The following is a 22,529-nucleotide window of genomic DNA, read 5'->3' on the forward strand; positions in this document are numbered from 1 at the left end:
TCGGAAAATTGATCCTCCAAATGCATCTTTTGCAAACGATTTCGTACTCTTTTGTTGCACAGATTTGTGCAAACGGTGCACGGAGGTTGCATGGTGATCTTACTATTGCATTTTCGTGGCTACATGATGATTGCTTAATTGGCGGCAACCGGTCTTCTTTCGGTTGGTTTAGGGCCATTTACAGCCGCATATTGCCATGGGGTTGTTTGATTAGCTGCACACCATGAAATTGAGGATTAGCTTTTAAGTGTGGATCATCTCATTTTTACTTGAAAAAAGGACAGTTTTCTGCACGCTGGCACCTGGGTTTTACAATCGGACTGAAAAGATCGTTGTGTTTTGTTTGACGAAAGATAGATATGAAAAGCAATAGGTAATACATTCAACGAAAATACGTTCGCCAATGTTCAGACCAACAAAAAACATACGTTATATGGGGAGTTCCGGTGATAAAATCATAGATTTTAGCCTTTCTATGGTGCTTTGATCGAATATGGAAACCGGCGGTCCGTGAACTATTGCCCTCATACGACACCGGGCGACAACACAATTTTTCTTTTTGCACGACACTCAAACTATGAAGAAAGGGAAGTTTTCTGCAGGTTTAATGCAAAATATACGGGAACAATTAAAAAAACACGGTGCAAATATTTAATACACAAACCTACGCAATTTTCGCCTTCACTACTGATGGAAGATTTGATCAAATGAGGCGGTAAACGTTTGCCGTTTTGATCCATCGGCCGCAATCAAACGTCACAGCCATCTTGGATATCGTTTGAAAAATCGGCCGTTAGTCTTGTTAATTGACAAAACAAGCCGTTAACAAGTTATTTTAAGGTGATATTGGAAGTTTTATTACAGTTTAAAGTTTTATAACGTTTCCGGTGTCTATTGCAGATTTCTAAGCACATTTCATAGTTTTTTTTCTCCAGTACTGATGTCAGATTATTATAAGCAATAAATCTCCTGTGATTAATTTGCCCCAAGCGAAGCTGTCAAACTGTACAGGTTGTCATCAGGGTAGGAAGATATGTGCGTGCGTGTTTGCAACAGCTTTCATTTCCTCGTGTGTCATCACAGGAAACTTCGTTTCTTCTGAGTAATACCAGTACACATAGTTAATTCTGCAATATATTGCACTGTTTCCAAGCTACGGAATATCGTAAGTATGTCGTATTACTGTTAAAATAGTGAATCCAATGTTAAATATAGCTTCCCTTGCGTTAACACATCAGCTATTTCACCGCAATGTCTCACGCACTCAAGGATCCGCATTGCGGCATTAAAGATCTTTTCGAATCGCTGTGGGATGAACAGATTGCTCTCGGCTTAGCTAATGCAAGCATGTCTAACCAAGATGCAGAGAGTGTTTTTATTACTCGCGAAATAAAACAATATCTGCGTGATTTTCCCTACTGCGAAAAGTTAGTTCTGCGCAAAGATGTGAAGAATAACGCAAAAGCGGTTGAGCTGCGGAACTTGGGCAATAAAATGTTTCATCCGCGTGTAAAGCGTTATATTGAAGCCATTAAATATTACAACGAGAGCATTACCTACTCGGAAAAGGGATCGAAGGAAAGAGCACTAGCGTATGGTAACCGGTCAAAGATCTGTCTGGAGCTTCGCCAGTATGAGGATTGCTTGGAAAATATTCGTCTCGCTCGGGAATCAAACTATCCCGAGCTACTGGCAGGAAAGCTTAAGGAACGCGCAAAGGATGCTAAGCTAGCACTGGAAAAAGCATCGAAGAAAGCAAAGAAAGATCAGGCGCCAGCCAGGCGTACGCATGAGCAAGCAGAGCGGCAGCTCAAGTTAAGCTACGATGCGCATGAGAATATGCCGCAGGTTGCAAAATACTTACAGCTGCAAAGGAATGATCAATACGGTCGGCATGTGGTGACTAATCATCGCTTAAACGTCGGTGATTGCGTGATGATCGATAAACCGTTCGTTACGGTGTTGGACGACTTGCTTCGCTACGTTCGGTGTGCCTATTGCTATGAAGAAAAGATTTTTACACTGATTCCTTGTGAAGGATGTTCCCTGGCTATGTACTGTTCGGAGGAATGTTTGAGCAAAGCGTACCAACAGTACCATCGCTATGAGTGTGCGATCATTCGAGACATGTGGCGAATTTCCGGAGATGTTCCCGTGATTGCAATACGCGCTATTGCTTTGGCGATCGCTGCCTTCGATCACGATGTACAGAAATTGAAAGTGCATCTGGATGGCTTGAATGAAGCGGGAGTTAACGCGTTTTCAATGGACTGGAAAGCGGTTACACCAAAGGATATATACGACACAGTGTACGTGCTAACAACGAACCAGCAGCTACGCCGACGTAAAGATCTGGCCTTTACAATATTCTTCGCAACTATCGTACATCAGCTGGTGTTGGAAAGAACCGAGCTGGGATCGATTTGTGCCGTGGATACCAACACAGCGAAGCTGCTGTTTGATCTGATCCTGCGCCATCTGCAAATCGCCCAATGCAATCGACAATGGCTATGTTTCATGGACTACAAGATAGAGAATATGTGTAACGATAGTGAGGGATACGCAACGGGTTGCTTTCCATTGATCGGCATGTTGAACCATTCTTGTGCACCTAATGTGAAGCGCATCACTTTGCGTGATGGACGCTGTGCTGTCGTTGTGATTCGTCCAATAGCTGGAGGAGGCCAACTATTCGACAACTATGAGTAAGTTGTTAAAAATTACAAGGTGTTTATATTCGTCACTATGTTATGGTATTCATTTTTTTTTATATCTCTTAGGCGGCATCACTTGAAGAATGATCTGGAGGACAGACAAACTTCATTGCAGAATATGTTCAATTTTCGGTGCGCCTGTGAAGCATGCGTGAACGACTATCCTAAACTGGAGAAGCTTCCGGATATGGGTATTTCCTTAGAAAACATCATAAAATGGTGCAAGACACTTCATGAACTAGAGTCACATGATGTAGAAAAGACCACTAACTTCATGTCGGTGTTCGGGACGTGTTTGCAGAGCAAAGCAAGCAAGTATCCCGATTTTGAAGTATGCCATAGTCAGGTGCAATTTGAACGCTGCTTTCAAATATTATATAGTTACACATCAAAACTTCCAAAGTTTTGGAAGTATTGCAATCCTTAACATTTCAATAAGGCGCGCCAAAAAATGTGTTCCTATTGGGACTGTTTCTTTTTTTTTATTAATGAACTTGCTAATTCTTTTTGTCAAATTCAAACTAACAATCAACAACAAGAAGTAGAATATTTACTTGAATTTCATACTTCGAATGTTCTTCTACATCACAAAAATCGTTTTTACTTCAAAATAGGAGCTAATCAGGAGGTAAAAACATTTCGTACATATTCGTATATCTCTTTTGTTCTTTACTTTCCGCCGAACATTTGCTCTCGTATTAAATATATTTTCTTTCTTACGTTTTCTTATCATATAATATTCTAACTGCATTTTATACAAAATATTGAATATCATGTACTAATATTCCAATATTGATGTAACAAATTATACGACCTTATTACAATGGGTTACCAAATTTAACTTTACTATCCTAATAAACTGGAATTAAATGGAATTCGCACTCGCCTCTTGTTAAACTAGACCAAACGCAGAAGTATAGGATCATGGTAACAGCGCGCGTTTAAAATTGTGTGACAAACGAAGATAAAGATTCTTCTACCAAACTTGCATACGCATGACATAGTGCTAGGATAATTAACACTAGTTGACCTTTGAAACTTCCATGTCAGTTTGTTTTTTTCTGGCAATATTCTTGGGGCTCATCACTATTCAGAGAATTTTCATTCTATGTTTTGAAAATTAACTTCCTGAAACTTCTTTCCCCCTTCGGTCATTATTACTTGCAACGCGAGAACAGATCAATATATCAATACTCAGAGCATTTAAAGCATCCGTCCAGACGTGCTAAAATTCATGTCTTATCTTTATCAGATTGCGAAATAATCTCCCAGAACGCTAGCTCGTCCTTTTTATCAGTCCCTATCCTGTACATCTTCCTGCCTGCTCAAATATGGCTATGATTCGAAAAAGCTCGATCGTCGGTAATTCGTTGGTCTGCACAATTTGTTCTCGTCTACCAACACTACTGAACGTGAAGCGATCAGGAGCACCCACAAGTGACTACTAGCTATCTAATCCTCTCCCAGGGCTATCGAACCCGTCTACTAATTGTTGACAGTCTTGACCATTCATGGACATTTAATGGTCAGTTTCGCTCAAATAGGAAATGCTATTTGAAATGCATTATCAATTACGTTTGTGTTCGACAGCCAACACCTTCAATGTTTACAGTGATTATGATTGGTTATTTATGCCTTGAAAAATTCTTTTGCTTTCTGTACAATTGATTTTTGGAGGTTCGGCCTGGTAGTGTATAAGTTACAATTTCAATAACTTCATACTCAATGCTTTATAATATTGAGTTTTATAGAAAAAAAACTAGTTTCTCCGTCTTCCGTGACAGTGTTCTTGGGAGGGGCTTGGGAATTTGAGCATTCTTTCTCCCCCTCTCATTCGCACTGCCGTGACCAGGATTCGAACCTGGGTTACTACGGCCACAACGTAGGGTCCTAACCACTAGACGATCACGGCTACAGACGGTGGGTTGAACGAGTTACAGAAAAGCACGATCAAGCTCGAATCAACCCACCAAAACTGGGGCATAAAGTGAGCGGGATTTTCCTCTGGTCAATTCGAGTGAAAGTACACCCAAGTCCCCGTAACCAAGTGAATGGAGAAACATGAAACAACGGCTCATTCAGGGTGGGGTGAGAGCATTGTTCGATGCGATTCAGAGAAATGAGATCATTCCGCAGTCACTGACCCGAGTGAGTGTACCGATATTTACAATCAACAACAACAACTTCATTTGATATCATAAAACAGTCACACAATATTGATTTCAACAGATAAAGATCCAAAAGATGGTGATCAAAATGAGGTTCCAGTTTGTTTCCGCCCGGGATCGAACCGGGGGCCTTCCGCGTGTTAGGCGGATGTGATAACCACTACACCACGGAAACATCTGTTGTTCTCTGGACGAATAAATTTCCCTAAACCACACTGCAGCGTTGACCGGTCAGCTCGTTGAACAACGTTACCAGAGCATGGCGGCAAATGCATTCGTCGTACGTGAGGTACAACATGGAAGTACACATTAATAAATCAACGGAATATTCGATAATACCCTTTAACCGGTCAATGAATGGGAAACTTGACCCACAGGGCAATCGGTGGTCCAGTTGATTGGTTACTGATTATGTTCACGACTCATTACGATAATTGTGTCCATATACGGAGGTAATGTGTGACTTTAATCCCATTCCGTGTTCATATCATCATCCAAACATACACTTGACGCAATATGTCGGATTCGCTCGATTTTATGTCCGATTTTGTCCAATTGGCACGATGCAAAATGTTCTTAAAAATGCTTTAAATGTAAAACAGTATTCTTCGACACATCCATTTCTCATGAAGTTGAACCAACTTTGCAAATTAATTGTAAACAAGCTGATGGTTGTTGCTGGCGAGGTTTTTTTAAATATTGACTCCTTTCCTAGTTGATTGACGGTTCAAGAAGAACACAGGGCCTATCACGAATCTCCCTGTTGTTTCATACTGCTGAAATATAACCAAACTGCCTTACCAACGCCATGTTGTGTCTATTTCGTCCTTTTTTCTGCGAGGTTTTGTTCTATCGCCATCCCTCGGAGCCGATTGACGGAAGAAAAACAACTGCGAGGCAGTTTAAATTTAATTATAAACTGTTGTTTTTCTACATCCTCGTGCAACCAGGACTCACATCCATATTGGCCAAAGGATCAACGAGCTACCGTCATACGTTACAGCAGGAAGTGGCTTGCGGCCAAATTGCAACCAGACGATACGCCACATCCTGCAACATAAACACGCCACTCGGCTCGGTTCGATGTTTGTCTTAATCTTTCACGGTACCATGTGGGATTTACCGGGTGGATTGTGTTTTCTATTAGCGTTGATTGGAGGTAGCTGAAAGGTTCGAATGGACGATGGAAGACCTCCAGAGAATCCTCGAGTCAATCACTTTTATTTGCTAATGTGCAATCGATACATACTGGGGCCACCTTTGGACGGGTTTTGACTACGTTTCCAGGAAAAATGAATCGATCACGTCATATCAAATCAGTTCAAGCGATTTGGAACACCTCTGCCGTCGGTATCTCACTAATCGGTTAATAAGGTTTTGCCAAACACATAAACTACCTTCTGCGACTCCAAGGCCGCCTACCACTGCGATAAGCTTAGATACGTTATCTAACATTACGAGTCCTCCCTCGCTTATGTACTTACGTTCCTCCTCCCTGAGACCTCCTGCAGCGGAAGATCGGAAAATCAGGGATTAGAGTGTTGTTTTCCTTCGCATTTGGCCAATCGCTTTTCCGATGAATGAGATCTCGTCCATTTCATTCCATCGCTCGCACCATCTCCTGTATGTCGTTGCCAATTAACAGTTGCGCATGGCATTGACGTCACCAAACGGAACAGGATGCGCTTGTTCTTCGCGTGCGCGGTACGTTATCTCTATCTGTGGTCATCTCGCTTCTCCTAGTAGTTTGTGCTGCCTCCTTCTCACTCTCCATCACGCGAAGACCTCCTTGGCGTCTCACTATTCTCACGCACCAGAAGGAGAAGGATCCTTATCAGGTAGTCCATACTACTCCATTACCAGTCATGGATGCCTTCCTGCCGCGCCGAGGATCGGAGAGAAGAGATAAATACATAATCCTTCTAATTTTCCTAAATCACTAATCGTTCTCACCCTCCTTACAGACCCGTCGTAGGACCTGTATATGTATGGACAAGTGCGAAATGAGCCGTTCGTCCATCTTTTTTTTCCAAATAACGTATGTGTTTGGAGCATTACATAGGAAGAACACAATTCTCACATAAATGACGGGTCGGGCAAGCGAGTACTCAACCTCCAGAGCAAACATCTTCCCCTGCAGAATTGTAAATCAGATTTGGAAAATAAATAATCGCTTATGTGCAGCGCGCGTGTCCTCGCGAAATGATCCGACTGTGACCAGAGCTTGAACGGGACCATACCGGTGAGTGAAAGAGTGGGCAGATTGTGAGAAGTGAGTTCTCCGTTTTTCAAGCGAGACCGAAAAGAACAAAAACCTCCGATGGAAAAGCCTTTCCTTATTCACTCTTTTCCGTTTTTCCGAGCTGACGAGGTCCCAGAAGGTCCGCGGATTATGTGCAGATCAATGTCGTGTGTCCTGCCTTTCCATCACACAGGGAAAGGGAAAACGTCTCCCTTGCTGTCCTAGGTGCTCCCTTCCTATCTGCTGGTTCTTGTCCATCAGAACCAGCTCCGCCACACACATAAGCGTTAAATTTGTTTACCTTGCTGCTTCCAGTCCGGATTTTCTACTTTGTGCAACGCTATCCTTACGCCAGGGCATAGCAGCCGAGGTATGCGGAAGGACTTCCCTTCGACCATTCCATCCCGAGAAGGAGCTGTTCGAATGGCGTCGAACTGTGCTGGCCTCACTTTTGAACGAACTGTCGGATCGAATAGGTGCAATTGGAGTTGACACCACCGGCGAAGTTGTGTTGCGAATCGGAGTCTTGTGAGTGAAGCAAAACCATACCATTCGTAGAGATGCAATAGTTGTTGTGCGAGATCTTCAAGGAAAGTGACATTCCGTAATTGCCCAAACTTCTTCAGAGAACGATGTCCTGCTAAACGCAATGTGCAATCAGATAATTGTGAACACAATTTGTCTCTAATTGTTTGTTTTGTGTGCTAAACGGTCAAATTATCCACCATTTCCGACATCGCCATTGGGGTTTCCCAAGCGCAAGCCCAAACTTCACAACGGACGGCTTGAGAAAGCGCCTTATTGTGTTGAACTTGCATTGAACGACATCCCTTCAAGCGATTTCCCGGTCCCATTTGTGTTTTTATGTGATTTCGTGTGTGTATGTGATTTCAACAAAAGAAACTGTATCAAAAAACTCTCTTCTGTGACGCGAGACTCCTGCTCAGTTCCCCACTACTCCGAGGATATTGTACAAATCGAGCGTCTCACAAGGCCAATGGACGTCATGATGGACTGGGATATCATGGACATGTAAGTAGATTAGTTTTTATATCTTACGCACAGTATCGTCGTCTTATTGTCCTTGTAATGATCGAAGACCCTTGGAACTGACCCGTAAAATGAGGTGTATTATTTGTGACATTTGGTTTATCCCGACATCCCGACATCACTTCGAGTTCTTCCTTTAAAGTTTGTGCATTGGTCTAATTACTCTCGTTATTTCTCACTCTAAACAGCTTCAACTTCCACACCGAAGACCGAGAGCTGGACATAGACATCCAATCTATTCTACTGAGTGAATCAAGCTACGGTACAATACTCTCGCAAACTGAGGAGGATCTCATGGGCCCAACAGCGGAATGCCAAACAACAAACCCTGAACAACCCGATTCCGATCCATCAAGGCAACTCGCAGTGGTCCAATCATCTTCATGTTGGAAACCCTCCAAATGCACGTGAGTATGCCAACGGCTCCTTATCTACACGACGTCATTGGAGGAAGGTTTTAGATTTGGAGCAGTTCCCACTTTGGGCATATCGTACAGAAGGATTAAGACATTACATTCGCACCATTTGAGGTTGATAAATCCGGATCGGCAAACGCACGACGTGGTTGGGAGTATTTCTATTTGCAGTAAACTATTTGTTAGTTACGCAAACAGGTACGGATTAGCGTCTAACAAATGAGTTGTGGCGTTGGAGATGCAGAGAACGCTTTTGTCCTTCCATTTTGGGTTGTTGACACGGTTCTCATAGTTTCCATTTTGTTGACATTAGACGGCTTCCTTAAAGTCAACACAGTACAGCATCCAATTCGTGCAACTAGAATTAGTTTCACTGTGGTGTCGTTCTCCACAGAAGGTGCATTCTTTGTGAACGAGCTAGGCAATTGTGTTGGAAGAGCGCTTTTTGCAGTGACCGAATTCAAATTATAACTTGATTGGCTTCATTTAGGGATATGAATTCGTAATGAAGTGATCTCGAATGGAAAATAGTGAGTTATTTCATCGCAGATATTACGCAGAAAAACAACCGATGAATCCATAAACATGCACGATTCTACCACATATTATAGCAGAGGTATCCAACTGTAAATGATGCTCAACTGCACAGGACGCGCAGGATGCTGAAGGACGTTTTTCATTCCCTGGTTCATACCAGATTGAATAGAGATATCCATTGCATGGAAAGAACGGAAAACCCCTTTTCAAACAGAATAATACTTTTTACACGCGAGCAGAGCTAAGAAATGTTGCTTAGGCTACCAGCAAGATATTTGAAGGTTCACAAACTGGATAATGTTAAAGAAATTCAAACAATTATTCTGCTGTTTAACAAGAACTCGGGCAAAACACTCTTAGATTGTTAGTTCGAAACGTTAATCCAGGATAAATGAGAACCCACTTTAGCAAGAAGGTCCATTTCCGAAAAGGCTTCTTGTCGACACCTCTCCAATACACACACGTGTGACGAAAAGTTTATTGTCCGTACTTCCCATAATTCCAGTTCCTTCCCGGATCACGTTGTTTGGACTTGTGAAACACTCACTGGACGGGGTCGATCGGAATCTATTTGCTCGTTGAAACACAAAACTCCAGCAAAGAGCAACATTGTAAACTTTCGCACAACTTTCCCGAGCTCAATCTCGATCTCCACTGAACCGTTTCCAAAACGGATAACCCGATGGCCGACGTTTCCTTCACGGGCTTTACATTGAACCTTCTGTGAGATGAATGTAACAATCGGAACAGTAGGACAAAGTTTGAGACATTGATAAATGTTTAATGACTCGAATGAGGAACATATAACGCTTTGTTTCTGAAAATTTGATAGATTGGCTGTTTGCTCTATCGGAAGATGTTTGATTAGCCTGGAGAAGTTTGAATTAAATTGGAATGAAACCTGCAAATAGCGAGTAAGCTTGACTGGATGACGAATATCACATATTTACTATAAAGTTCAAGATGCTACAATTGTTTGTACAATTGCAGTGTTTAAAGCAATTGTAAGTAGGTTTCCTCTTACTTTAAGGAGTTTTCCAATTATTTCAACTTATGGTGTGGTTAAATAAGACCAAGATATTATGCTGTTTACTTCAAATCAATTTTTTTTCGCATTTCTATCTTCCATATTAACGATTGAATCCAATCTACGCGAGGAAACTCTCGGAAGCCATACAGTTTGGTGCAAGATTAGGACGTACGACTTTGCTTGCAAGAAATCAAACCGATGTTTATTCAGAAATTGAATTTATTTATCAGCGAAGGTCTTCCGTTAAAAAATGTGCGAAACACAGAATGTTACTTTCGCATTAAATGAAACTTTCGTTCAACCGAACGCACAAAAACTCAAACATTCGTGGTTCGGAACATTAAGAGAAGATGGAATGAAGTCGATGCAGGAAGCCTTCTTTTTCCGCTTTTCGCGTGATCTTTACGAAGCATATTTAATGAGCGGCAAAGGCAAACAATCACTCGCTTGCTCATTATCGCTATTTGCATAGGCACAATCCGGAAGAAACCGTGAAAAAGGTAGCCGCGCTGTTTGACAGTCAGTGAAACAAATGGAAATATGCGTTGGAACTGCGGTACTGCATGATTTATGAAGTTCTCCAACGGTATGTCCCCCTTTCAAAGTGTCCATTGCAAAGGGTTAGACGCTATCCGGAAATGTTCCGTGACGGGAAGTTTGTGCTAAATACACATCAGCTTCATTTTCCGACTCGACGTGCATTGGAACATGTTTTAATAATCGAATGATGCGGAAATGTAGCGATCATTGCATAATTTAAGGCGACCATTACGGTCAGATGCACCGTTTCCGTGCTAATCAATAGCAGCTGCAAGTTCTAGCGTACTCAATTATTTCTAAAAACAATAGAAATCCCATACAGAAGCAATCCACGGCGGTAATTTATTATATCCAAGGTTCCTCCGGTGCCTTTTTGCCTTGCATCCATCAAACGACCACTCATTTCCACACTTTTCCCCTGGCTAGCATTTGGCACAGAACGAAAGAAAAAAGCATTTCCAAAGGGGCGTTGCCATTTTGTTGCGCGAAGGACCAATCAGTGCTCTGGACTTGTCGAAAGCAGGACGACAACAAAAGGACTCAAACGGAACACCGGTTGATGGCGCTCACATCTCCCGCAGATGAGATTCGATTAGTTCTGGCGAGAGATTGGCTGTGTTTAGTTCGCCACAGATAGCTCTTGTTTGCGGTTAGATTTAGATACACGACCATCTGAAGGTATTGCTCAAGGAATTCCATCTTCCGACGGCATCTGCACTAGAAAAGTGACGTTTAACTGTGACTTCGGTTGAGATTAATGTTGTGTGTGTGTGTGCTAATTTCAGAACTCCGACGTCCGAGCTTCACAACTCCGTGGACTGTGATGAACTAACTCCCGCCATGCTAAAGGAGGCCAGTGAAACGGAGACCCTGTACAAGGGCCATTCTTCAATTGTTCCGCCAGACATGTGCTCCAGGGATTCGAATCCGTGTGATAACAACAATCTCCGACCATGTCCTCACTGTAACAAACACTACCCGTGTCGGTCTACCCTCGACCAACACCTGCGACGACATACGGACGAAAAGCCTTTCCAGTGCGCCGAATGTCCCAAAGCGTTCCGACTCTCATCCACACTGTCCGCACACAAGAAGCTGCATGACCAAAGAGGACCCAGTCTGCGGTGTGAAACGTGTGGACGAGTCTTCACACAGCCCAGTGCCCTGTCGAGCCATCGGCTGCTCCATCGGACGGAACGGCCGCATTGTTGCAATCTTTGTGGAAAACAGTTTGTCCGTTTGCACGCCCTCAAGACACATGTCCTCAGTCACGCCAACGAACGACCTTTCGCGTGTGATCTGTGCGGAAAAACGTTCGCCGAAAAGCACGTCCTTGTGCGCCACCGGAAGACGCACAGCGACGAACGACCGCACGAGTGTGAGGTGTGCTCGAAAGCCTTCAAGGAACGGTATGACCTACTACGGCACACGCTCATCCACAGTGGATTGCGACCCCACAAGTGTCCCGATTGTTCGAAAACTTTCATCCAGTCCAATGCACTGGCGAAGCATCGGAAGTGTCATGAACGGGAACGCATTCTTGGCCACCAGATGGATTCGGTGGCCTTTTCTGTGACGAGAACGGAAACTACGTGTTGTTAGGTGTGGATGTGGTAACAAGAGCCAAGATGGGACTATGCAACAGGTGACTAAGCGGTCCTATATGGGACATTGTCGAATGTTTGATTTGATTTGGACAATAAATAGACACGTGTTTGTGTAAATGTTATCGATAGTGTTTTGAAATAATTTTTATGTTTTGCATCATTTTAGACACATCACTGTAACGTATTTTAAAGGATTTATGCTTAATTAAATGGAAAAATAAGATAAATTAAAGTGAACACCAATTACTTCAAAGTACTTTGTTACATACCCCATGAGCCATTTGCTTTTCATAGATCCTTAGTTTAACTTGAAGTTACTCTTCAGAAGGTATGAGAATTTAGGCGAGTACCTACAACAAGAAGAGACATACAATTTAGCGAATGGTATATTATAGAACCCGGAAACATTTATTTTGCATCGTTAGCTAAATTAAATAAGTAAACAGCTAATGTCCACTCTTATGACAGTTTCATGCTATTGTCAAACACCCAAAACGCCCGCAGCACGCTATCTCCGGAATATGATTGTTCATTCGAGTCCTTGATTGCAAGGTAAACATTTGAAGAGACAGACTGCACAGAAAATAATTCCTTCCCATTCCTTTTGTGTTGAGACAATCATCAAAAAATGACCTCGAACATGTTTACAAAGGAAACGCACAATACATTAAATAACATCCTTCCGAAGACGTTTACGGACATTTACAAGCCCTGCTTAAAGTCACGGTGCTACGTTTCAGCTGCTCCAGGGATTTAAGAGGACGTAAATCTCTGTTACTTTTATCACATTGAGTTCTACAGTACAAACACTGCGAGAAAAAAGCTTTTATCTAAGAAAAGCAAATCAACGTTGGATTATTTTTGATGGTTTTTCTTTTCCATTCCACTGCACAACCTTTACATGCCTAAAAAAATCGCTTAACAAGGAAGAAAGAAGCCATGTTGTGTTTTTTTTTTCTTTAAATCTCACAAAATTATGCATGCAAAGTGATCCGCTTCGGGAATGTTTTCATAGGATGCGCTCGAAAATCGGGTCGGTAATATGAACCTCAAAGCGGGGGTTTGTTCTTTTTTTGTTTGCATCATCCATTTTCATATCGATTTGCATCATAGATATAAAAAAATATATATATTGGTACATAAACGTCGCCGTTGCCGTCGCCGTGTCAAATTTAACTGATATGATTTTGTGTTCCATAAATGATTCTAAACTATACTGGGGGATTACTATCGTGTCTTCCTCTACAACCCCTTAATTTCCTTTCATCGTAATGCTCATCCCTATTCCATAACTCATAATTCGACGCCATTTGCAAAACGTATATTGGCAAATATTCAAATAACAATAACGGGGGGGGGGGGAACCCTCGACCAAACCGAACCATGATACGACGGTTGGATGCAAATTTTAATACGTCCCGTAAACGGTCATGGTGATTGGAATTCGGAGCAACAGTCACGGTTGTTCAACTCCATCGGAACCATGTCGAACCAGCTTAAAGGCAGTCGGGCGTGGCATATAATCCCGTCACTGACTGTGTGACCCTTGTCGTCACAATCATTACCCTCAGTGTTACCACCCAATTATGCTGTGAATTTGGTCGGAAAGAAATGCTAGACGGGGGACACTGTACTCCATAACAAAGTAATTGAACCCATTTTTGGTACAGAACATTAACGTTTTTTTTCGTACTGCTCTGATTGGTATATTTCTCCCCTTGGACATGAATGGAAATTAATTGCATCGTTCGTTTAATCAATGGCGTCTACCCAACGTCATCATGCTCATTTTAATCGAAGGGTTTTAAACAATACCGTTTTAAGTTCCAAGTTTCATAATCTTAATTAGAATTGACATTTTAAGCGCTTTGTTGGTTACAGTGGGTAAAACCGTTACGTGATTCATAACGTGGCATTTTCGTAAACAAATTATAATTTTAAAAGCTAATTGAAACCAGAATTACTTTTTTTATAAAATAACCTTTCCAAAACAAATAAACTTTTTTATTAACTTTTCATAAACAAAAATCTGAATGCATTAATCGCCGGCATTCTTAATGAGCTTCAATTGTGAAATATAGATGATGGTTGATGGTACTAATATACAAGCAGACCCCGAGATACGCTATTATAGCAAATCGCTATAATTCGGTTGAAATTTCCGCGTAAGTCGAATCCAGGAGTAAAATCGTTTTTAGGGTTTCCAACCGGAGTTGGGTCCTACTTTTATTGATCCTTCCTGGTTGTTGGATACCGTGCACAGCGGAACCATTGCTTTACTACTGCGGTGTTCGATCGACGATTGGACGGAAACTCCTCGTCGGAGTGCTGAACGATAACTGATTTTTGGTACGGACATGGTGCCGTTTTTTTACCAATTCTTATCGGTATGTTTTGGTATGTGTTCTTTTGTTTTCCTTGACATATTCGTTTCGATTTCCTGTCCTATTGTCCTAGCTTCACCGGTTGTCTAGTTTGGGTTTACCTAGGAACAAAGAACTCATCGTATTCGTCTTGTCCAGGCGAAACTTCCCAACTAGCAATTTGTTTAGTACTCTCTTTTTTGCCTAGGTAGCGCTTATTCGTGTCTTGGCTAATTACGATGCTCTGGTCGCCACACGTTTATACTTAAAAGTTACCTAGTTGACCTCCTTCTCTGCATTCTGCAACAAAATAAAACAAATGTTTTATATGACAGAGCAAGGTATTTGCGACCAGTTTTTTACCTTTTTGCATTGATTTTGTACTATAAACTAACTCAGCTGTCAAATTTCCAAAAGCCGCGTATCTCGGGGACTGCCTGTATTGCTGTATCTGAAGCCAACAGAGTTCCTTTAGAATTATTTCTATGTTAAAAGAATTGTTCCTTTACCTTATAACATTAATTTATTTTGCTTGGCGACTCGTCTCGAAATATTTCCCATGGTTGAGGGAGCCTTATCAATGAATAACAATGAATATTTGCTCCACATTTTAAAGCTTGATAAGCGGTTGTTTGCGGTCAATTAAGCGCCGAAGATTTTGGGAAAAGTTATACAGATCAAGTTCTAACCAAGGTGTTGGCCACAACGCGAAGGGCCGGACACGTGCAATTCTCTTCACCACCGGGATGTGGGATTGTTTTTGTCACTTTGATAACGCGTAAAGAGCTTACTGGTTCCTGCTCCGGACTAGACGCTGTAAAGCCTTCAGGCTATGTTTCTCATTTTGTGACACACTGCACATTGCCGCCGGTAGTTAATAGGGGTGTTAAGAAAATACCACATTAAAACGGGGGTGACAAATGGTGCGTGTGAAATCATTTCCTAATGGATATCTTTATGAAGTGACTAAAATAATACCTGTAACTGTCTGGATGCTGTAAGAGTAAATTTGAGATTAAATCATTATCCAAATGGCAAGCATCAAGCTCTAGTATAGGCTTATAGTAGTAGCGGTGCCGAACTGCACTTGACAAGATCGATATCAAAACCATTGCAGACCTTTCCTTCGGACTCCCGTGATTTAACTAGCTAGCTACGGTAGAAAATCATTAAGGAACACCATAAATTGTATACAAATGCTAACATCTTCGAATTAATGGTACCAAGAAGTAAAATGCATGTTGGTGTACTTACCTTTGTTAATTCTTCCAAGAATAAATTGGATCATCTTAAATGGTTCACCATCTCCCACCAACAGTACATTCGTCTGGAAACTTTAATTCACTCTATCCAATCCAAGCGCGCGTTACCTATCGTACTTCCAAACGAGGAACACTTTAACGACCGAAAAAAGCTGTTCTCGCACTCACTGTGACCTTAATCACACAGCCTACTCAAACACACTCTCGTACCCCGGATTATGTTTCTCCACTATTTACACATCAATTAATTCGAATAACGACTTCTTCCGATTGTTCGTTCGGCAACGAAATAGGCTCACCAAGGAAAAAGGAAGAACCTACGGCGATCCTGTCCCTACGTTGGTCCTTTTGCCACTCATTCGGAGGTGCATCGAAATACACAACAGCTGAATCAACTCTTGCCTGAAGTGGTAACCACAGATTGCTTCCCATGAAGGTACTTCTGTCGGAAAATTGATCCTCCAAATGCATCTTTTGCAAACGATTTCGTACTCTTTTGTTGCACAGATTTGTGCAAACGGTGCACGGAGGTTGCATGGTGATCTTACTATTGCATTTTCGTGGCTACATGATGATTGCTTAATTGGCGGCAACCGGTCTTCTTTCGGTTGGTTTAGGGCCATTTACAGCCGCATATTGCCATGGGGTTGTTTGATTAGCTGCACACCATGAAATTGAGGATTAGCTTTTAAGTGTGGATCATCTCATTTTTACTTGAAAAAAGGACAGTTTTCTGCACGCTGGCACCTGGGTTTTACAATCGGACTGAAAAGATCGTTGTGTTTTGTTTGACGAAAGATAGATATGAAAAGCAATAGGTAATACATTCAACGAAAATACGTTCGCCAATGTTCAGACCAACAAAAAACATACGTTATATGGGGAGTTCCGGTGATAAAATCATAGATTTTAGCCTTTCTATGGTGCTTTGATCGAATATGGAAACCGGCGGTCCGTGAACTATTGCCCTCATACGACACCGGGCGACAACACAATTTTTCTTATTGCACGACACTCAAACTATGAAGAAAGGGAATTTTCTGCAGGTTTAATGCAAAATATACGGGAACAATAAAAAAAAAACACGGTGCAAATATGTAATACACAAACCTACGCAATTTTCGCCTTCACTACTGATGGAAGATTTGATCAAATGAGGCGGTAAACGTTTGCCGTTTTGATGCATCGGCCGCAATCAAACGTCACAGCCATCTTGGATATCGTTTGAAAAATCGGCCGTTAGTCTTGTTAATTGACAAAACAAGCCATTAACAAGTTATTTTAAGGTGATATTGGAAGTTTTATTACAGTTTAAAGTTTTATAACGTTTCCGGTGTCTATTGCAGATTTCATGCACATTTCATAGTTTATTTTTTCTCAAGTACTGATGTCAGATTATTATAGGCAATAAATCTCCTGTGATTAATTTGCCCCAAGCGAAGCTGTCAAACTGTACAGGTTGTCATCAGGGTAGGAAGATATGTGCGTGCGTGTTTGCAACAGCTTTCATTTCCTCGTGTGTCATTACAGGAAACTTCGTTTTTTCTGAGTAATACCAGTACACATTGTTAATTCTGCAATATATTGCACTGTTTCCAAGCTACGGAATATCGTAAGTATGTCGTATTACTGTTAAAATAGTGAATCCAATGTAATTATAGCTTCCCTTGCGTTAACACATCAGCTATTTCACCGTAATGTCTCACGCACTCAAGGATCCGCATTGCGGCATTAAAGATCTTTTCGATTCGCTGTGGGATGAACAGATTGCTCTCGGCTTAGCTAACGCCAGCATGTCTAACCAAGATGCAGATAGTGTTTTAATTACTCGCGAAATAAAACATTACCTTCGTGATTTTCCCTACTGCGAAAAGTTAGTTCTACGCAAAGATGTTAAGAATAACGCAAAAGCGGTTGAGCTGCGGAACTTGGGCAATAAAATGTTTCATCCGCGTGTAAAGCGTTATATTGAAGCCATTAAATATTACAACGAGAGCATTACCTACTCGGAAAAGGGATCGAAGGAAAGAGCACTAGCGTATGGTAACCGGTCAAAGATCTGTCTGGAGCTTCGCCAGTATGAGGATTGCTTGGAAAATATTCGTCTCGCTCGGGAATCAAACTATCCCGAGCTACTGGCAGGAAAGCTTAAGAAACGCGCAAAGGATGCTAAGCTAGCACTGGAAAAAGCATCGAAGAAAGCAAAGAAAGATCAGGCGCCAGCCAGGCGTACGCATGAGCAAGCAGAGCGGCAGCTCAAGTTAAGCTACGGTGCGCATGAGAATATGCCGCAGGTTGCAAAATACTTACAGCTGCAAAGGAATGATCAATACGGTCGGCATGTGGTGACTAATCATCGCTTAAACGTCGGTGATTGCGTGATGATCGATAAACCGTTCGTTACGGTGTTGGACGACTTGCTTCGCTACGTTCGGTGTGCCTATTGCTATGAAGAAAAGATTTTTACACTGATTCCTTGTGAAGGATGTTCCCTGGCTATGTACTGTTCGGAGGAATGTTTGAGCAAAGCGTACCAACAGTACCATCGCTATGAGTGTGCGATCATTCGAGACATGTGGCGAATTTCCGGAGATGTTCCCGTGATTGCAATACGCGCTATTGCTTTGGCGATCGCTGCCTTCGATCACGATGTACAGAAATTGAAAGTGCATCTGGATGGCTTGAATGAAGCGGGAGTTAACGCGTTTTCAATGGACTGGAAAGCGGTTACACCAAAGGATATATACGACACAGTGTACGTGCTAACAACGAACCAGCAGCTACGCCGACGTAAAGATCTGGCCTTTACAATATTCTTCGCAACTATCGTACATCAGCTGGTGTTGGAAAGAACCGAGCTGGGATCGATTTGTGCCGTGGATACCAACACAGCGAAGCTGCTGTTTGATCTGATCCTGCGTCATCTGCAAATCGCCCAATGCAATCGACAATGGCTATGTTTCATGGACTACAAGATAGAGAATATGTGTAACGATAGTGAGGGATACGCAACGGGTTGCTTTCCATTGATCGGCATGTTGAACCATTCTTGTGCACCTAATGTGAAGCGCATCACTTTGCGTGATGGACGCTGTGCTGTCATTGTGATTCGTCCAATAGCTGGAGGAGGCCAACTATTCGACAACTATGAGTAAGTTGTTAAAAATCACAAGGTGTTTATATTCGTCACTATGTTATGGTATTCATTTTTTTTTTTTTTTTTTTTTATTTTTTTTTTTTTCATCTCTTAGGCGGCATCACTTGAAGAATGATCTGGAGGACAGACAAACTTCATTGCAGAATATGTTCAATTTTCGGTGCGCCTGTGAAGCATGCGTGAACGACTATCCTAAACTGGAGAAGCTTCCGGATATGGGTATTTCCTTAGAAAACATCATAAAATGGTGCAAGACACTTCATGAACTAGAGTCACATGATGTAGAAAAGACCACTAACTTCATGTCGGTGTTCGGGACGTGTTTGCAGAGCAAAGCAAGCAAGTATCCCGATTTTGAAGTATGCCATAGTCAGGTGCAATTTGAACGCTGCTTTCAAATATTATATAGTTACACATCAAAACTTCCAAAGTTTTGGAAGTATTGCAATCCTTAACATTTCAATAAGGCGCGCCAAAAAATGTGTTCCTATTGGGACTGTTTCTTTTTTTTTATTAATGAACTTGCTAATTCTTTTTGTCAAATTCAAACTAACAATCAACAACAAGAAGTAGAATATTTACTTGAATTTCATACTTCGAATGTTCTTCTACATCACAAAAATCGTTTTTACTTCAAAATAGGAGCTAATCAGGAGGTAAAAACATTTCGTACATATTCGTATATCTCTTTTGTTCTTTACTTTCCGCCGAACATTTGCTCTCGTATTAAATATATTTTCTTTCTTACGTTTTCTTATCATATAATATTCTAACTGCATTTTATACAAAATATTGAATATCATGTACTAATATTCCAATATTGATGTAACAAATTATACGACCTTATTACAATAGGTTACCAAATTTAACTTTACTATCCTAATAAACTGGAATTAAATGGAATTCGCACTCGCCTCTTGTTAAACTAGACCAAACGCAGAAGTATAGGACCATGGTAACAGCGCGCGTTTAAAATTGTTATGTTTGTTTTGTATGTTTGTTTGTTTCTATGTTTTGTAAATCAACTTCCTGAAACTTCTTTCCCCCTTCGGTCATTATTACTTGCAACGCGAGAACAGATCAATACTATCAATACTCAGAAACAGATCGAATACAATTTAAAGCATCCGTCCGGACGTGCTCTAATTCATATCTTATCATTATCAGATTGCGAAATAATCTCCCAGAACGCTAAATCGTCCTTTTTATCAGCACCTATCCTGCACATCTTCCTGCCTGCTCAAATATGGCTATTATTCGAGAAGGCTCGATCATCGGTAATTCGTTGGTCTGCACAATTCTTTCTCGTCTACCAACACACGGTATCAATTACGTTTGTGTTCGACAGCCAACACCTTCAATGTTTACAGTGATTATGATTGGTTATTTATGCCTTGCAAAATTCTTTTGCTTTCTGTACAATTGATTTTTGGAGGTTCGGCCTGGTAGTGTATAAGTTACAATTTCAATAACTTCATACTCAATGCTGTAATATTGAGTTTTATAAAAAAATTAGTTTCTCCGTCTTCCGTGACAGTGTTCTTGAGAGGGGCTTGGGAAATTGAACATTCTTTCTCCCCCTCTCATTCGCACTGCCGTGACCAGGATTCGAACCTGGGTTACTACGGCCACAACGTAGGGTCCTAACCACTAGACGATCACGGCTACAGACGGTGGGTTGAACGAGTTACAGAAAAGCACGATCAAGCTCGAATCAACCCACCAAAACTGGGGCATAAAGTGAGCGAGACTTTCCTCTGGTCAATTCGAGTGAAAGTACACCCAAGCCCCCGTAACCAAGTGAATGGAGAAACATGAAACAACGGCTCATTCAGGGTGGGGTGAGAGCAATGTTCGATGCGATTCAGAGAAATGAGATCATTCCGCAGTCACTGACTTCATTTGATATCATAAAACAGTCACACAATATTGATTTCAACAGATAAAGATCCAAAAGATGGTGATCAAAATGAGGTTCCAGTTTGTTTCCGCCCGGGATCGAACCGGGGGCCTTCCGCGTGTTAGGCGGATGTGATAACCACTACACCACGGAAACATCTGTTGTTCGCTGGACGAATGAATCTCCCTAAACCGCATTGCAGCGTTGAACGGTCAGCTCGTTGAACAACGTTACCGTAGCATGGCGGCAAATACATTCGTCGTACGTGAGGTACAACATGGAAGTACGCATAAATAAATCAACGGAATATTCGATAATACCCTTTAACAGGTCAATGAATGGGAAACTTGACCCACAGGGCAACCGGTGGTCCAGTTGAATGGTTATTGATTATGTTCACGACTCATTACGATAATTGTTTCGATATACGGAGGTAATGTGTGACTTTAATCCCATTCCCTGTTCATATCATCATCGAAATATACACTTGACGCAATATGTCGGATTCGCTCGATTTTATGTCCGATTTTGTCCGATTGATACGATGCAAAATATTCTTAAAAATGCTTAAAATGTAAAACGGTATTCAACGAAACACATCCATTTCTCATGAAGTTGAACCAACTTTGCAAATTAATTGTAAACAAGCTGATGGTTGTTGCTGGCGAGGATTTTTTTAACTATTGGCTCCTTTCCTAGTTGATTGACGGTTCAACAAGAACACAGAGCCTATCACGAATCTCCCTGTTGTTTCATACTGCTGAAATAAAGCAAAACTGCCTTACCAACGCCATGTTGTGTCTATTTCGTCCTTTTTTCTGCGAGGTTTTGTTCTATTGCCATCCCTCGGAGCCGATTGACGGAGGAAAAACAACTGCGAGGCAGTTTAAATTTAATTATAAACTGTTGTTTTTCTACATCCTCGTGCAACCAGTACTCACATTCATATTGGCCAAAGGATCAACGAGCTACCGTCATACGTTACAGCAGGAAGTGGCTTGCGGCCAAATTGCAACCAGACGATACGCCACATCCTGCAACATAAACACGCCACTCGGCTCAGTTCGATGTTTGTCTTAATCTTTCACGGTACCATGTGGGATTTACCGGGTGGATTGTGTTTTCTATTAGCGTTGATTGAAGGTAGCTGAAAGGTTCGAATGAACTCTGGAGGAAGACCTCCAGAGAATCCTCGAGTCAATCACTTTTATTTGCTAATGTGCAATCGATACATACTGGGGCCACCTTTGGACGGGTTTTGACTACGTTTCCAGGAAAAAAGAATCGATCACGTCGTATCAAATCAGTTCAAGCGATTTGGAACACCTCTGCCGTCGGTATCTCACTAATCGGTTAATAAGGTTTTGCCAAACACATAAACTACCTTCCGCGACTCCAAGGCCGCCTACCACTGCGATAAGCTTAGATACGTTATCTAACATTACGGGTCCTCCCTCGCTTATGTACTTACGTTCCTCCTCCCTGAGACCTCCTGCAGCGGAAGATCGGAAAATCAGGGATTAGAGTGTTGTTTTCCTTCGCA

General features: G+C 41.7%; 3 protein-coding genes and 4 non-coding genes across 7 annotated transcripts; 3 read left to right on the forward strand and 4 right to left on the reverse strand.

Moving 5' to 3' along the window:
- The first annotated feature begins 1,251 nt into the window (after positions 1 to 1,251).
- LOC128718573 (SET and MYND domain-containing protein 4-like) lies at positions 1,252 to 6,857 on the forward strand. Its single transcript, XM_053812194.1, is given in 2 exon segments — positions 1,252 to 2,905; positions 6,847 to 6,857. Coding segments are annotated over 2 exon segments (1,665 nt in total).
- Trnah-gug (transfer RNA histidin (anticodon GUG)) lies at positions 4,555 to 4,626 on the reverse strand. The gene has a single exon. It is a non-coding gene; the product is annotated as a tRNA-His (tRNA).
- On the reverse strand, positions 4,985 to 5,057 carry Trnav-aac (transfer RNA valine (anticodon AAC)). Its single transcript has one exon. It is a non-coding gene; the product is annotated as a tRNA-Val (tRNA).
- Positions 6,858 to 8,121: 1,264 nt separating the features above from the next.
- Positions 8,122 to 12,299, forward strand: LOC128718574 (zinc finger protein 502-like). Its single transcript, XM_053812195.1, has 3 exons — positions 8,122 to 8,156; positions 8,363 to 8,581; positions 11,483 to 12,299. Exons 1-3 carry the CDS (start codon positions 8,122 to 8,124, stop codon positions 12,297 to 12,299), a joined length of 1,071 nt encoding a protein of 356 aa, XP_053668170.1.
- Positions 12,300 to 17,626: 5,327 nt separating this feature from the next.
- LOC128718575 (SET and MYND domain-containing protein 4-like) lies at positions 17,627 to 20,733 on the forward strand. The gene is made up of 4 exons (XM_053812197.1): positions 17,627 to 19,080; positions 19,181 to 19,305; positions 20,254 to 20,363; positions 20,692 to 20,733. The coding sequence occupies exons 1-4, from the start codon at positions 17,627 to 17,629 to the stop codon at positions 20,731 to 20,733; spliced, it is 1,731 nt and encodes a 576-aa protein (XP_053668172.1).
- Trnah-gug (transfer RNA histidin (anticodon GUG)) lies at positions 20,680 to 20,751 on the reverse strand. The gene has a single exon. It is a non-coding gene; the product is annotated as a tRNA-His (tRNA).
- Positions 20,752 to 21,069: 318 nt separating this feature from the next.
- Trnav-aac (transfer RNA valine (anticodon AAC)) lies at positions 21,070 to 21,142 on the reverse strand. The gene has a single exon. It is a non-coding gene; the product is annotated as a tRNA-Val (tRNA).
- Between the last annotated feature and the right edge of the window lie 1,387 nt (positions 21,143 to 22,529).

The sequence above is a fragment of the Anopheles marshallii genome, chromosome 2 (assembly GCF_943734725.1).
Source record: "Anopheles marshallii chromosome 2, idAnoMarsDA_429_01, whole genome shotgun sequence".
Lineage (NCBI taxonomy): Eukaryota > Metazoa > Arthropoda > Insecta > Diptera > Culicidae > Anopheles > Anopheles marshallii.

Excerpts from the sequence above, each read along its gene's own strand:
- LOC128718575 (XM_053812197.1), top strand. The coding sequence starts at position 17,627 with ATGTCTCACGCACTCAAGGATCCGCATTGCGGCATTAAAGATCTTTTC. Across the intron at positions 19,081-19,180 it reads CAACTATTCGACAACTATGA|GCGGCATCACTTGAAGAATG; the intron begins GTAAGTTGTTAA and ends TTCATCTCTTAG. Across the intron at positions 19,306-20,253 it reads GGAGAAGCTTCCGGATATGG|ATTGCGAAATAATCTCCCAG; the intron begins GTATTTCCTTAG and ends TATCATTATCAG.
- LOC128718574 (XM_053812195.1), top strand. The coding sequence starts at position 8,122 with ATGGACGTCATGATGGACTGGGATATCATGGACAT. Across the intron at positions 8,157-8,362 it reads GACTGGGATATCATGGACAT|CTTCAACTTCCACACCGAAG; the intron begins GTAAGTAGATTA and ends CACTCTAAACAG. Across the intron at positions 8,582-11,482 it reads TGGAAACCCTCCAAATGCAC|AACTCCGACGTCCGAGCTTC; the intron begins GTGAGTATGCCA and ends TGCTAATTTCAG.